Genomic DNA, 17,073 nt, shown 5'->3' with positions numbered 1-17,073 from the left:
GTATGAACTGCAGCTTCTGATCTGGGCTGAGGCCTGTGACTTCCGGCGCTAGGGCAGGACTTCTGTGGGTCCCGGGCACTCTTGCCTTCATGATCCCCTTCCTCCATAAAAAAAAAAAATAATTTAAAATATTTCATGGCTGTGCTGGTATAAAGATGAATATAATCCAGGCTGGATTATTTTTTCTTTTTTTCTTCTGATTTTAAAAGGAATTAGAGCATTTTCATGGATCCCTAGGAGTGTCCTGGGGCCCAGGCACCAAGCCTCCTGGGCCCAATGGGCAAGTTAGCCCTAGTTTTCCCATTCAGGCCTTATCACCCCTTCCCTCCTCCAAGGGAGTTTCCTCTCTTCTCCCACCCCTCCCCGCCCCTCCCAACGCCCCCTTTCTGGGGGGAGCACAGATGAAGGCAGAGAGCAGATGAGCAACTGGCCTTGAAGCCTGAAGACTCCAGACTCAACATAGCGCTCTCCTGCTCCTGTGTTGACCTTGAGCTCATATGTACCGTCTCCGTGGGCCTCCACTTCTCCATCTGTAAGTGGGACCAATATTATCTCCTGCCATGTCAGAAAAAAATGGTCAGTAAGGAGTTCTTTGAGCCTTTGGGAAGGAAGGGAGATACCAAGCATTTTGTTATTTAAGTGCTGTGGAGCTGGGGTTACAACATCACATGTCTGCAGAGGCCTGGCAGGTCAAAGGGCGAAGCCAGCCCTGTGTGAGGCAATAGGGAGCAGTGGGGACTGCGTCAAACTCAAGGTCGAAGGGTGGCAGCTCCAGCCAGTTATTGACAGTTGGGAATGTGGGCCCAGTGTTACCGGATGATCTAATGCCTCATTAAGGAAAGCCAGCCACTGGGATTTTTATGTGAGTTCTTCTGATTTAAAAATGTATATATTGTGTATAAGGATTTTTAAATGCTACAGACCAAACTAAGCATGTCTTCTATTTGCAACCCCATTAGTGCAGTATTGCCAGATATGGACCCTGAGCAAGTTATTTTGTCTCATTGAACTCTTTATCAGTAGTTCAATAGTTCTTTATCAATCAGTTTCTTTATCAGTAAAATGGGGGACGACATAATAATAGTTCCTATCCGGTAGAGTTATTTTAAGGATGAAAACAAAGCATCCCAGGCCCATGGGTGCAGAGTAGGAGGGAGGTAGGTGAGGTTAGGAAGCATCCTTGAGGTGATGGAGTTGTTTTGTATCTTGACTGTGGTGGTGAGTCTTTAGACCTACACATGGGATAAAATTGCATAAAAGCAAATACACCAGTGAGTATGAGTCACTTTGGTGGCATCTAGAAATGGATGGATTATTCAATATCAATATCCTGGTTTTGATTTTGTTCTTTAGTTTTACCAGATGTCATCACTGGGGGAAAAGGGGTAAGGGGTACACGGGGGTCTCTCTGTATTTCTTCTTTTTTCCCCCTCCCTCTCTATTATTCCTTACAACTGCATGTGAATCTCCAGTGACCTGAATAAAAATTTCAATTGCATAAAAAAAAAAAAAAAGAAAGAAAGAAAAAAAGGCTTTAGCTGTGGCTTTGGTAGCCTGTGGGCAATGTTAGCCAGAATCACTTATTACGAGAAACAGTGGTGCCACTCTAGGCACAAGCAAAGTGCTCGGTCATGGTCACTAAGGTCACCTGCCCACAGATGGGCCTGCTCGGGAAGCCTCAGGTGGAGCGGAGAAGGGGGGCTCCTGGGGCCCTGGGGCTCGCTGCTCGGTGCCGTCCGAACACGCGTCTGACTTGGAGAAACACCTCCAGCAGATGGAAGAGAAGTTGGGTCTCCTTAGATGGTGCCACTGTCGGGTGTCCCTTGTGGGTTGGGTTCTGATTTAGAGCAGCCCAGAGAAGCCCAGCCCTCCAGCCTCTCCCCTCCTCCAAAATCAGACCCCCCCAACGGTCCACAGCGTGTTCTGAACTTCACATCCAACCGAGGACGTGCGGCCCATCCCGGAGGCCACCATGCACCCCTGAGCCCTCGAGGCTGTGCCGGCGTTGGGACCAGGGCCTCTCCCACCCCCTGGGAGCAGCAGACCGCTGGCACAGTAGAGATGGATTTTAATTTTATTTTAACAAAATAGCTGTCTCCACTGGAAGAAGCATCAAGCGTCAAATAAGGACCCGTCTTGAGCGGAATCACGTTGAACAGACCTCCGTGCTGTCATTGATTTTCCAGGAAGAAAAAAATTGCCTCTGGCTACTAAACCGAATTAGTAGTCACTGATGACCAATTATTTTAGCCCGCTGTGAACGGAGAGCCGCACTAAAATCCGGTTTGTCAGACCCAAGGCTCCCTTCTCAAACACCTTTCAACAAATGTGTACCTAATGTCCCTCAGAAGCTTCCTCCAGCTCCCTCTCTTCCGCCAACTTCTCCAGCTCCACAAAGTTTTAATGAGCAGCCAAGATGAAGGTGGGTTTGCCATGAAAGGGGGCCCCTCTAATCCACAGAGCCCTCCTTGGCAGAGAGGAGCCCATTCTGCAAATCAGAGCTGTCAGCCCTCGCCCCCCCCCCGCACGCACAAAGTGTCAGCCTAATGTTTGCAAATGATAATTTCCATTTCCCTTGCTTGTCCCCAGCTACCTTTATTGGAGATCAGCCCCTGGTCTGGGGTTATCAATCGCGAAGCAGCAGAAGATAGATTGGATGGAACTAATTTGAAGTTTCTTGCAGGCCAACCCCGAGTAGAAGCTGTTCTCATTTCACTTTATTCCCCATTTTCCGTTCCATCAGACTGAGTTTTGACACGGTTTCATTGTCAGTGGGAACGTTAGGGTGGTGAGGAACTTTTCCGACAGGTTCCTGCCAGGTTATCAGCAAAGAATTTGTCGAAGCCCTCGGCGGTGGCCTCGCCGGCCCAGGTCACTCAGAGCTGCCGTGGGGGTCACTGAGTGCACAGCCTAACTGTCGGGACCTGGCATCTTTAGAGCCAGGGAAGCTGGATGGGGACCCTGGCTCTGTCGCCTGGCCCGCTCCGTGATCCGTGAGCAAACCGCGGGCCAGTTGCTTGATTGCTCTGCGTGTCAGTTTCCACATCTGAAGGCAGGGATGTTCACCCTCACTTTCAAGGTTATGGAAGCATCAGGGAGATGGCAGTTGGAGTGCTGCCAGCGGGCTTGGTGTAGTAAGTGCTCATTTAAAAATTGGGAGGCATTTTTGAATGGCTCTTATTCTCCGATGCCCATCAGGCGGGTCTAGGGCTGCGAGGCGTGGTGCCAGCTAGGCCTGATTCCCATCTTTGTTCACGCCGAGCCCTCTGTCTGGGTTCCCCTTGCTTCATTTCTCAGCGCAGTCACCTTCTTCTCATCCCCAAAGACCCGTCAAAAGGCTCAGAGCGGACTTTCCTTGTTCCACGCCCTTGCTCAATTCACTTGCTCTCTCCTCTGAGTTCCAATGGCCACGTCTACACTGACAATTAGCCCTCTGCTCTGCAGGGGGGCAGGGCTGCAGGATGGATACGCTCAAGGGCTTCCCAGGCAAATGCAATATGTCACCCACTGGCTGTGTGGTCTTGGGCAAGACAGGGAACTTTTCTGGGCCTCAGATTTTTCATCTGTGAAAAGAGGGTATTAGTATCTGTCTCTAGGTTAGTGTCCTAAGGATACAGGGAGCAGGCAGAAGTTGTGATGATTATCGGTGTTTCTGCTGCGTGCCCTGTGACCCCAGAGTGCAGACAGCACGTCCCCGTGAGCATGTCCCCACACCTCATAAAACCTGGCCCATCACGGGGAGCTGGTTATTGCTCCTGGGTGGGCCAGATGGATGGATGGACAAATGAGTAAGTGAGCACAGAGTTGAGATCCCATTCACAAGACGTGTAGCTCCTCTGCTGTGTCTTTCCTCCCCCTGGAGTGGCCTTGGATCCTCAAATCCTGTTCCTTTCCTTTCCACGAATTTACGCCACCACGCTCAGCAACAGTTCCAAAGTGTGGCTGTCATCACGCCCTCCTCCCTTGCTCAGAAACCATCCATGGCTCCCTAGTACCTTCGTGAAGACCTTCCTCTGTGATGACTCCTGCCTGGGCTATTTTGACCTCAATCTGTCTTCTTAGTTCTTTCTTTTAAAACAACTTTATTGAGGTATAATTTATAGATAATGAAATGGTCCATGTAAAAAATTTTTTTTAATAAATATATTTATTTTATTTATTTATTTTTGGCTGCGTTAGGTCTTCGTTGCTGTGCATGGGCTTTCTCTAGTTGCGGCGAGCGGGGGCTACTCTTTGTTGCGGTGCACGGGCTTCTCATTGCGGTGGCTTCTCTTGTTGCAGAGCACGGGCTCCAGGCGCGTGGGCTTCAGTAGTTGTGGCGTGTGGGCTCAGTAGTTGTGGCGCACGGGCTTAGTTACTCCGCGGCATGTGGGATGTTCCCACACTAGGGCTCGAACCTGTGTCCCCTGCATTGGCAGGCGGACTCTTAACCACTGTGCCACCAGGGAAGTCCCGGTCCATGTAAAATTTGATGAATCTTGACAAATTTATACACCTGGGTATCCATTGAAGAACTCCTGTCTAGCCTTCTTCTCTGCTGGACAACTCCCCTAATTCATCTTTGGGAAGGGGCCACTGCCCCTGCATCACCTGTCCTGACTGTGCCCTCTGTTTCCGGGGGGTGGGGGTGGGTTGCGGGGTGAGGAATTGCCCCTGGTGCTCCTTTCAGGATCCAGGATCCTCTCTGACACACCTGCTTCAATAACTGAGCCCCCATGATGGAGAGAGGAATCAAGCGGTCCATGGCTTGGCCTCAGTGCCTGGACCCTTTCTGCAGGACTCAGGGCCACCCCTGCCCCATCACTGGGCTCCCCAAGGAAAAGCTCGTTTCTGCCAAAGACCCTCTCTTGGGCGTTGCAGTTGAGGAGGTCAGTTTCCCCAGGAAAGGGGTCTTTAAAGGTTTCCGGGGCCACTCAGCATTTTTACAAAGCGCAGACTGTCCAGGCCGGGCGGCACAGTGAACAGTCCAGCCACAATCCCGGTCCCATGGAGCTCAGAGCCTAATGGGAAAGGCAGACAGTGACTTGATCAGTTGATCACCGTAAATATTTTAAAAAATACCTTCCCAAGTGCAAAGAGCAGCAGGGAAGGCGAAGTCGACGGAGCTAAGGGAGGTCTCGGGGAGGGACCGCAGGATGGGGTGGGGGCATCTCCTTTAGGCCAACACCCGAAGCATGGGACGGAGTGGCCGGGGAAGCTGAGGAGGCTCCTGGGAGGACACGGGTGCAAAGACGGCACCGCAAGGCCAGGGCCTTTGAAAACTGTGCTGGCCCCCCTGGGGCAAGGAGAAGCCACCAGTGGGCGTTGAGGAAGACAGCATCGGATTGGCACCGTTGAAAAGGCCTCAGTTCCTATGTGGAGGGGAGGGTCTGGTGAGGGAGGACAGTGTCTGAGAAGGTCTGGGGTCCTACATGACAGTAGCCAGACCCCCGGGTTTGGCCTCTGTCTGAGTTGGTTAGCTGGCAGCCCCTTGAGCCCTTTTGGAAATGGATTCACATTCTCTTGGCTGCAGACAGCGTAGCCTGAGGGGTGGGGGTGGGGGTCCAGGCTGGGCTACTGAGTGTGCTGTGTGACCCTGGGCCAGCCGTTTGACCTCTCTGGGCTTCGGCCTCCCCACTCCCACTTTTCCCATCTCATTTAGTGAGGATAAATAATTCAGATCTTCTGAGTGAACCCCCTCCAGCTCCTCCAAAGAAAGCTGCAGGTCGGATGGCTGTAATTGTGACCACAGGAGCTTTCAGCCTGTGGCAAAACTCATTCATTTCAGGGTGGAAAAAATACCTTTTTGTTATAAAGAACTACATTTTCTTGAAAAAAAAAAACAAACAATAAAAAAACCCTGGACATGTTTTAAGGTAGCAGCAAAAAATAGTTGCAGAAGAAAACAAGAAAAATGGCTCCTAAAGATGCAAGGGTCTTTAGGACCCCCGAAGGGTTGAGTATACGGAAAATGCTGAAATTCCCCAGCTTGGGCCAGTGGGGCCCAGAAGGCCTGGCCACCCTCGGCTGCTTGTGGTGAAAAGGACGAAAAGTAAAGAGCCCGGCCAGTTCTGGTGTGAGGTCGGCAGAGCTGTGCGTGGTGGGGTGGCGCGGGGGGTGGAGGGGGTGAGCTGCCATCCTGACACTCATTCAGACCCAGATCCATCACCACCATCACTGACGGTGGCCCTGGCCGAGTCATGTGACCTCTCAGGTGTAGGTTTCTTGTTTTGCTCTATTTGCTGCGAAAGAGTCACATAAGACCAGTAAGTAGACTGGAGGGGGAGGGGCCCTCACCCCACCTACCACATCTGCCCCCGTCCCCCCAGCACCATCCCCTGAGGGCTTCCTTCTGGTCATTTTTCCATTGTTCACACCTGTGTCGATGCACTTACACAGGTGTGGCTGTTTTTCCCCACCTTCCTTTTTTTCATACTTGCCCTACGTCTTGAAGATGTTTCTGGGTTCTTACACATATGGCCGCTTCATTCTTTCTGGTAGCTATATAATATTTCCTGATAAATGTGAACAAGTGGGAGGGGTGGGGGGATCGGGAACGTGAGTGTCCTTGCCTTGTTCAAACCTGCTCTGAGGCTCAGCTGCTTTCCCAGCCCCTTTCCCGGGTGAAGTCTCAGGCATCCACGGCTTCCCTGCTCACTTCCAGTTACAAAAGGCCATCTGTGTGCACTAGTTAATATGTCCAGTCTAGTGTAATCATCAAAAGTTCCAGCTTCACCGGGGGGACAGTTTCTTTCCTTCCTGCCTTGGAAGCTCCGTGGAAAGGAACAGGGGGGGAGCTGCTGTCTGGGGTCCTTCCCTCAGCTCCCACACTCCTCGGCTCGAGGGTGGGTGGAGGGCATTACGATAGGCCCTTCCGATATTAGTACGTTGCCCAGTGTGATATGGTAATATTTCACTTAGTATTTTTTCATTTGCTCTCCTTTTTTTTATAAATTTATTTTTATTTTTGGCTGCGTTGGGTCTCTGTTGCTGCACGCAATTTCTCTAGTTGCGGTGAGCGGGGGCTACTCTTTGTTGCGGTGCATGGGCTTCTCATTGCGGTGGCTTCTCTTGTTGCAGAGCACGGGCTCTAGGCGCGCGGGCTTCAGTAGTTGTGGCACGCAGGCTCGATAGTTGTGGTGCACGGGCTTAGTTGCTCCGCGGCATGTGGGATCTTCCCAGACCAGGGCTCGAACCCACGTCTCCTGCGTTGGCAGGCAGATTCTTAACCACTGCACCACCAGGGAAGCCCTTCATTTGCTCTTCTAAGTGAGACTGACCGAGACATTCTCCTTGTCTCAGTTTGGGATCATAACATGACGTGGGAAGCTTTTTTTTCTTTTTTTTTTTTTAACTTTTTATTTCGTATTGGAGTGTAGTTGATTAACAATGTTGTGATAGTTTCAGGCGTACAGCAAGGTGATTCAGTTATACATGTAACTGTTCTTTTTCAAATCCTTTTCTCATTTCGGTTGTTACATAATATTGAGCAGAGTTCCCTGTGCTATACAGTAGGTCCTTGTTGGTTATCTATTTTAAGTGGGAAGCTTTTTTATAGAACGTTCTGGAAAGTCCTGGAATACTGTTCTCAGCAAGGTTGGGAGGGTGCATGTGTGAACATACCCGAGCCTGGTACCCGTGGCTCTATTAACATTTTGTATAAGCACTTCAGTCAACTTTGATCGTTTATACTTTCCTGGACAAATCACCCATTTTGTTTTGGTTTCACATTATTAGCATAAAGTTATACCTAATACTCTCTTATGATTAAAAGAAACGTCTTACCTGCTCTCAAGGGCAGCTCCACGTTTCGTGGGACCAGGAGCTTATTCAAGTTTGGGGGTTCCCTTTAAGAAAAACAAGTTCAAAATCATGAATACAAATTTAGGCATAAAACGGAATACTTAAGTAGAATGAGAAAAGAAATCAGAACAAATTAAAATTTTAAATTAGCTGACAAATATCATAAACCACAAAATCCAGAAAAATAACACATTTTAAAAAGATTAATTGCCTGTCACACCCCATATTCATTTTTTCCCTACATTTTTTGGCTCCATACTCTTTGATCACCTCTTTGTATGACAGTAATTTTGTAATATTTTTTCTATAAAGTAGAAAGACAGTTTAGGCTTTCCTCTAGCATGCTTGATTGCATTTTGAAAAAATATTTTACTTTGAAATAATTACAGATTCACAGGAAGTTGTAAAAATAGTACAGAGAGATCCTGTTTACTCTTCACCCGTTATCCCCAATGAAGAAATCTTACATAACTATAGTGCAGTATCAAAACTGAAAGATTGACGTTGGTACAATGCACAGACTGCATTCAGATTTCACCAGTTGTTTTGTTTTGTTTTGTTTTTGGTAGCGCCACGCGGCTTGAGGGATCTTAGTTCCCTGACCAGGAACTGAACCTGCGCCCTGGGCAGTGAAAGTGCTGAGTCCTAACCACTGGACCGCCAGGAAATTCCCCAGATTTCACCAGTTTTACATGCACTCCTTTGTGTATTTAGTGCCCACGCATTTTATCACGTGTATATTTGTGTAACAATCATGATACAGAACTGTTCTATCACCTCAAAGACCCCCCCACCCCATACACTCACATAGTGACCCTTCTCCCTATTCCCTGGAACATTCCAAGAATGGTATATACATGGAATCATACAGTATGTGACCTTGTGAAACTGGTCTTTTTCACTCAGCATAATGGCCTTGACATCATCCAAGTCTTTGCTGTATCAATAGTCCATTCCTTTTTACTATTGAATAGTATTCCATAGTATGGATGGACCACAGTTTAACTACTCACCCATTGCAAGACATTTTGGCTGTTCCCACTTTGGAAATATTACAAATATTCCAGCTACGAACATTGGTTTATAGGTGTCTGTGTAGACATAAGTTCCCGTGTCTCTGGAATAAATGCCCAGGAGTGCAATTGCTGGGCCCATGTGGTAGGTGTATGTTTGGTTTTCTAGGAAACTGACAAACCATTTTCCAGAGCAGCTACACCATTTTACACTCCCACCAGCAATGTATAAGAGGTTTAGTTTCTCTGCATCCTTGCTCTGGCATTGTCACTAGGTATTCCTTATTTTAGCTGTGCTAAGAGGTGTGTAGTGACATGACATTATGCTCTTAATTTTCATTTCTCCAATGGCGAGGGATGTTGACTATATTTTCATGTACTTATTTGCCATCCATATACCTTCTTTGATGAAATGTCTCTTCATGTTTTGCCCCTTTTCTAATACAATTGTTTGTTTGTGTTTATTTCTTTTACTGTTGAGCTTTGAGGGTTCTTTACATAGTCTAGATAGGAGTCCTTTGCCAGATACATGGTTTGCAAATATTTCCCCCAGTCATGGTTTATCTTTTCATCTTCTCAAGAGACTCTTTCACAGAGCAAGAGTCCTTAATTTAGAGGAAGTTCAATTTATCTTTTTTTTTTTTCTCCCCTGGATCATGCTTTTGGTGTCAAGTCTAGGAACTCATCACCTAGCCTAGCTCTAGGTCCCAAAGATTTTCTCCTATGTTTTCTTCTAAAAGTTTCACAGTTTTACATTTAAATCTATGCTCCATTTTGAGTTAATTCTTGTATAAAGTACGAGACTTGGGTCAAGAGGTTTTTGTTTGTTTTTGGTTTTGTCCATGATGTCCAATTTTTCCAGCACCATTTGTTGAAAAGGCTATCCTTCCTCTCCACTGGATTACAATTTCCATCAATTTACTCTCTTAAATGTCTTACAACTCATATATAGCCTGATTTATAATACCCTGAATTATGAAAAGTATATTTCCTAAAATTTTGCCTAATCTTTCTTTCTCTGGCTCCTTCCCTCCCTCTCTTCCTCTCTGTTTCAACAAAGCATAATTACTGAGCACAGCACCATGCCAGTTTACATCACACAGAAACCATGCCTGCTGACATTGGTATTCAATGACCAAGACCAGTTATAAACCCATGACAAATGAACAAGAAGAGAGCTTCTGCTTATGAGGGCACCTGGCAAGGGCCGTTTGAGGATGGACTGGTCAGGGAAAAGCCCTCTGAGGAGGTGACCAAACAGCTGAGACCTGAAGGCAAAGGAGATGCTGAGTGTCAGGGAGGAGTTTGGGGAGGGAACGGCTTTACCGGCCATAGCTCGGCATCTAGGTTGAGTCTAAGAAATGGGAGGCTGTCAAGGGCATTTTAAACAAGGGATGATGTGATACATTTACGTCCTGGGTTTTCCCCATGTCAGACAAGCCTCTCCACCTTTTAATCTGAGCCTGAGCAGAAATGGGCAAAACGTGCTGGACCTCCGTCAGCCAGGCAGGGCTAGGCTGTTGTAACTTACAAGGTTTGTCAGCTCTTCTCCTGCTCTGAGCGCCACCCCGCCCCCGACCCCGCCCGCCTCTTCCCAGTAATAAAAACCGCTGGCTGGAGCAGGACACAAAGATGGTCAGCAAGGCTGCAGGAGGGCTGCGAGGGTGGGTTCGCAGTGATGTGGGCAGTGGGGGCTGCTGGGAAAATAGCTTTTCTGTTGTGAATGGCCTCTTGGGGTAGATCTTGCAAGATTACGCATCTCGTGTCATTAGAAAGCATGGCTATAAATTAGGCTGCTCAGAAGCATGGGGTGTGTAATAATTAAGTAATAAAAGTCACCACAGGGGTAAAGGAACAGGAAAACAAAGAGCCACTGTTTGTAGATGCACTGCAGGCTGCCCTGTAAAGAGACCTCTGAGCTCAAGTGGCATTTCAAAGCCACTGAAGCTCCACTCAAACGGAGTCCCGGGTCAGTCTAGTCCCAAAGAGGTCCCCATGGAAGGGAGGTGAACTGTCCCGGGCGCGCAGACAGGGCGGGGGAACGGGAGGGGGCTGGAAGGAGAATGTTTAGGGTCCAGTCCAGTTCTTTGTGGCTGGCTCTGGAGCCACAAAATCCAACCCTTGGACCGGCCCAGCAGGCAGTGGAGTACAATAGGGAAGGGAGAGGACTTGGGCTAAATGACACTTGATACTCAGCTCAAGCCAATTGTTGCCATGTAGGAGTGCAGACCCACTTGGCCAGAATGTATACATCTTCAAGACAATCTGGAAAGCTGGGTTTCTTTAATGTAAAATTTCCAGTTTTTAAGTGTTGACAACAATTTCAAAGACTTTAAAGACCACCGTGCAGACTGTATAAAACACAAAGCCAGAAGCCCCAGGTTTGCAGTCTCGGGTCCTTACTGTATGAGCTTTGGGAGTAGCCTCACTGCTCAGTCCCTCCATTTCCTCGTTCCCTCGTCTGTGAAATAAGGTCACAGGGGAAGAACAGAGGCTCTGAACTTTTCCAGGGGCATTTGCACCTTTGAAAATGTGATGAAAGCCGTGGGCCCTCTCTGCAGACACAGTGTCTGTACACTCCTGTTCAGAGATGGTGGTCTGCGACTCCGTGGGACTTCTGGGGGGTAAGAGCCCCAGGCCTGGATGATTGATGGGGCCTTAAGCCCCGAAGGGTGGGTCCTGGGCACAGCCTCTCCAGACGCCCCAGACCCATCGAACCAGAACATGCCTCGAACAAGATCCCCCCGTGATCCACGCTCACGTGACGGTCTGCAAAACGCTGCTGGAAGGCTCCTTCTGCTGTAAAAGACCCGGTGATGTCTGGTTTCAGGAACTTGTCTGGACAGCACGCGTCTGCACCGCAGTTTCTCTTGGTGTTCCCCAAAGTGTGGGCTGAGGAACCGCCATGTGTTCATTTCCTGGGGCCGCCGTAACAAATGACCACAAACCTGGCAGCTTCAAACAACAGAAATGTATTTTTCTTGCATCTGGCCGTTCTGGAGACCAGAAGTCCGAAACTGAGGTGTTGGCAGGGCGGTGCTCCCTCCAGAGGCTCTAGTGGAGAATCTTGCCTGGACTTTTCCAACTTGCAGGGGCCCCAGGCGTTCTCTGGCTTTTCTCTGCCTCTGTCTTCACCTCACCCTCTCCTCTTCCCTGTATCTCCGATTCTGTGTATATTTTATGAGGACACTTGTCATTAGATTGAAGGCCTACCCCCCCAAAGCGATTTACATACTGTTAATCCCATCTCGAGATCCTTAACTTGACTACATCTGCAAAAGCCCCTTTTCCAAATAAAGTCATATTCACAGGTTCCGGAAGTTAAGATGGAAGCATTTGGGAGGGCACCATTCAACCCACTCAACCTGTATCAGAACTACTTCCTATATTTGCTAAAAATATTCTTTCTTGCGCCTCACCCCCAGGCTTCCTGGATCAGAACCTCTGGGGAGGGGGCCCCGGTGATTTTTATGCATCGTAAAATGTGAGACCCTCTGGTCCAGAAATATGAGGAGGCAGTCAGCGTGGACCTGAGCTGAGTGATGGAGGAGGTGATAAAGACCATTTGTGATCACAAGGAAGATGAGAAAGAAGTGAGCAGGGAAAACAATGAGCTTTAGTCCCTGGATTTTTCCTCTTTGTCTTTTTACTTCCTATTATGAAAAATTTCAAACATGCACAGAAGTGTAGCAAATAGGATAATACACATCCATGATCAACCCTCATCACACAGCTTCAACCACTCTCAATTCATTCTGTCACTCTTGTTTCATTTTTTTACTTTGTTATTTTATTTTACTGTGCTTTATTTTTTGCTGGAGGTTTTTTTAAAAGCAAATTCTAAACTACACAGAATTTTACCCCCAAATCCTTCAGTAGGTATTTCTAACATTAAGACGTAAAGCAACCACAATATCATTATCACACTCAACACAATTAGCACTATTTCCTCATGGCTTCTGAAACTCAGCTAGTGTTCGCTTTTCCCTCAAAAAATACCTTTCCTCTGTTGGTTTGTTTCAACCAGGATCTGAACAAGGTCCACATATTGCCTTTGGCTGATGTATTTCTTAAGTCACTTTTGATCGATATCACTTCCTCATCCTCCCCTTTCTTCAATGTCCTGTGTTGAAGCGACTGAGTCATTTGTCCTGTAGAATGTCCCACACTCCAGACGTGGCCAACAGCATCCTCATGGTGGTGTTTACCATGCTCCTTTCCCCCCTGCATTTCCTGTAAAACATGGTAGTTGGGCTGAGAGCTGTGTGTCCAAAATGGCACACTAGTCCTCATGGCTATTGAGCCCTTGGCATGTGGCTGGTGGCACTAAGGAACTGAATTTTCCATTTTATTTAAACTAATTTAAATTCAAATTTTCAAACAACCTTTTAAATACCCCATTCCTATCTTTAATTGCATGTTGACATGATAATATTTTGGATATATTGGGTTAATAAAATACATGAGTAAAATTAATTCCACCTGTTTCTTTTTACTCTTTTTAACATGGTTACTAGAAGAATTTTAGTTACATGGCGGCCCACATAATACCTCCATTTGACAGTTCTGGTCTAGAAGTCTGATTACCTTTGGGCTCACTTTGGGGTTTGTTTCCCCCAAAGTATTTGGTGGGTGGTGCTACATACCTCCTATTAATCACTCCCAGCTCCACATCTGTCACTTTCAGTGATGGTAAGATTGATCACTTGGGTAAATTTTATGGTATGCATATTTACCACAACAATAAAAACAAATTGATCCTTTGGTTCAGTTGCTGTAGCCTGACCCATCCATTGTAAATTTCCCCATCAGCCTTCCACCTAATCATTGATTATTACCTAAATCCATTATTTCATTAGGCGTTGCAAAGTAATGATTCTCTTCCCCCAGTTCTGCCCTTCCTCCTGCATTTTATTAGCTTTGGTTCTTCTATAAAGAACTTTTCCTCATCACCTATTAGGTTACCTTGAGAGGGTCTCACAAACAGTGCTGCCCCACTGCTCTGGGATCTTAGGATGGGGATGATAAAAGTACCCACTTTACAGTGCTGTGAGGAGTGGGGCATGAAAAGTGCTCTACACAGGGTAAGTTCTCCTTGGCTGGAGACCCTTGTCAAAGAGAACTAGAGCAGAGGCTAAAGGTAGTAAAGACGGATTTTATTCAGTACTATTGCAAAGGGGAAAGTGACCTCACTCAATTCTGAATACAACACAAGTGGGGATTTATAGCCAAGGAGCAGAGTGGATGGAAAATTACTACGAGGAGACTTCAAAGGTAGGGGGATTCTTACTAAACTGACTTAATAGGGCTCTTGGTAAAGGTAGGCCAAGGTGATCAGATATCAAGGGCGGGGGGAATGACTTAGCAGGGTTCTTTGCTAAGGCTGACTTCATCCGGCCAAAGATAGGTCCCAAGAACGAAGCCTAATCAAAAAGAGGGCTCTGAGAAGCCTGCCTGAAATCTGGTCAAGGAGAGAGTCTGTCACCATGCCAGGCCCAGCACTTGGTTGGCGGACAGTAAATGTTTGTTCAACAACTCACACGAGGCACCGTTTCTTCCATGGCTGCAGAAGAGCCAGAGAGAGACTCTCACAGCCTTGGGGAGAACACTTTGCCCTGTAGCCCTGATGGTCAGGTGGGAAGCCTCTGGGGAGGGGGGCCTTCCCCGACCTCAAGCCCATCTGACTTCTTCCCCACAGGCCTTCCACCCCCTTCTTTGATCTGCTGCAGCATCGGTACCAGCAGCTATGGGTGCAGGAACAGAAGGCCAACCAGAAAGCCATTAAACTGGAGAAAAAGCATAAGGTAAATGCAGTGCTCACTCCAGAGTGGATGACTGATGGGGTGGGAGGGAAGAGAAGGGAGGGGCTGGGGGAGGCAAAGCCAAAGCTCAAAAGGATGCTGCCTGCGCGCATGTTTATTGCTGGGGTGTGGGCAGGGCTGGGGAATCAAGTTGCCTGTTGCTTTGCTGGAAGGGTCTCGGGGATGACCAGGTTCAACCCCGGCTTAAGCCCTGCCGGCATCACCAGTAAACTGGCCCTGTGTGCCTCTGGGGCAGGATCGGAACCCCATCTCCCGATTCCTGTCTGGGGACGGTCCCACCAAACTCCGCATGACCCCACACATCTGGAAACCAGATTGTCCACGAATCTGACCTGGTCCGGACAGAAATGTGCCCCGGTCTATCTATAAAGAAAAGGTTAGGAAGGCAAAGTCCAAAGAGAAAACCCACTTCTGGGAGGGTACCATAAAGAACGCGTTTTATGAAACGTTAGGATACATTTTGTTTCAAGTGGGTGACTAAGCCCCATGCTAACCGCTCCACGTACATCACATACATCATCTTATTTGCGCTGGATACAAGCCCGTGAGCTGGGTGTCACCCTAGTTCCCAGGCATGGAAACCGAGGCCCAGAGTGGTGGTGGCCACACTGGGAAATGTGAGCTGAGGACAGAATGACACCGAAGCACCAGCAATCGTTAACGGTGTGCGTCTAGGTGAGATTTTTACCTGGAGAAACATCTTTAGCTGTGACTTTGCATTGTCACTTGCATTTGAAGATACTAAACGTGGTACTCCCTTTAAAATAGTCTGAGAGGGCTTCCCTGGTGGCGCAGTTGTTAAGAATCCGCCTGCCAATGCAGGGGACACGGGTTCGAGCCCTGGTCCGGCAAGATCCCACATGCCGCGGAGCAACTAAGCCCGTGCGCCACAGCTACTGAGCCTGTGCTCTAGAGCCCGTGAGCCACAACGACTGAGCCCGGGTGCCACAACTACTGAGCCCACGCGCCTAGAGCCCGTGCTCCGCAACAAGAGAAGCCACCGCAATGAGAAGCCCACGCACCGCAACGAAGAGTAGCCCCTGCTCGCCGCAACTGGTGAAAGCCCGCGCGCAGCAACGAAGACCCAACGCAGCCAAAAATAAATAAATAAATTTATTTTTAAAAGTTTAAAAAAATAAATAAAAATAAAATAGTCTGAGGTTCGGACTTTTGGAGCGCTCAGGTTGGTCTCTTCTCCAGTAGATCCGGATCAATGACGGTAAAATTAGAATTGCTTTATGCTCATGAAGCGCTGTATAGATTTCATTAGAAGCACAGCTTTAGTGTCTTTGGTTGTTGCAACGATCTCACCAATGCCGTCCCTCCTCCAGATTCCGTGCAGAGAACTGGATCCAGCACGCACCCTGTGTTCATGCCTTTTGTCCTCCCGGACACCCCATGAGGTCCGAGTCTCATCAGAGCATTCAGTTTGTTTCATTTTCAGATGGAGGAACTCAGTCTCAGAGAGGTTAAGTGACTGGCCAAAGGTCCCAGCCAAGCCAGGACCCAGGTGTGTCCTGCCCCAAAGTCCAGGCTTTTCCTGATGGTGAGGTCCCACTCTTGCTGATTACAGGAAAGCTTAGGATTCAGCAACAGTGCCTGTGATGTTCTAGGGACAAACTGGGGAGTGGAAAAGTCTTATCAGGGATCCCGGCGCCCTTGGGACCGGCCAGGAAAGGCTGCTGGGTGGAGGGGCCCAGGGTTCCCCAGGCCCAGCCAGGAGCCAAGGCCCCTCCTGGCTGTTGTCAGCGGAGGGTGGAGTCCGAGACAACCACTCATGAAAGCACAGAGCGTTGTAATAATACTTTAAAGCAGCCCATGACTAGTTTATTTGTTAATGGCTCCAGAAGGAGTCAGCTCACTATGGTAACGACCAGTTTCCGAGGGAGCATTGCCGTTACACACTGCTGCTTTATAGCTCCAATCCAGAGTCCTGTTTTTAATTAGCAGCTATTTCACGACAGCTCAGAGTGTCACAGGTCCTCGGAATCCCGAGCTTCCGAAGACACGTCTTCTGAGTCTAGAGACGATCTCATAGCCAGTGCCCCTCAGTTTTCAGCAGAGCACCCTTTAAGCAGCCACTGTGGGTGGCTCCACCTCCAAGCACTGGTTGGGGACTGGTGCCAGCCTGGGGGTGTGTGAATTTGAGTGAGTCACTGCTTTGCTGGGGTCTCAGTGATCTCACTGGGCCAAAAAGGGGGTCAGATTAAATGGGGGCCTGCAGAGCTGGGCCCGCACTCAGAAAATACTTGTGCAAACCATCCCCAGAGTTCTCTTCCTGTTCCAAGATTCTCTGTGGCTATCAAACGGCTACGAACACCCAGACCCACCAATGGCTGAGGGCCTGATAAACAATTTATTAGGGTTGATAAGACCTTTGATTTACAAGGTCAAATTGCCCCCATCCTAGGAGAAGCCTGTCTCTTCAGCATCTGAGGATGTCCTGGATTTTGGAT

At 48.2% G+C, this 17,073-nt stretch overlaps 1 protein-coding gene across 1 annotated transcript in view; it reads left to right on the top strand.

Annotated features, from left to right (window-relative positions):
* The window catches only part of CFAP77 (cilia and flagella associated protein 77), a 141,434-nt gene that overhangs the window by 98,968 nt on the left and 25,393 nt on the right, over window positions 1–17,073 (top strand). The window contains exon 4 of the mRNA XM_061200902.1: window positions 14,494–14,599. Coding sequence (XP_061056885.1) covers window positions 14,494–14,599 — 106 coding nt within the window. The remainder of the gene's footprint in view (window positions 1–14,493; window positions 14,600–17,073) is intronic.

Source organism: Eubalaena glacialis, chromosome 9 (assembly GCF_028564815.1).
Source record: "Eubalaena glacialis isolate mEubGla1 chromosome 9, mEubGla1.1.hap2.+ XY, whole genome shotgun sequence".
NCBI lineage: Eukaryota > Metazoa > Chordata > Mammalia > Artiodactyla > Balaenidae > Eubalaena > Eubalaena glacialis.
This window is presented reverse-complemented; position numbering and strand designations above follow the sequence as displayed.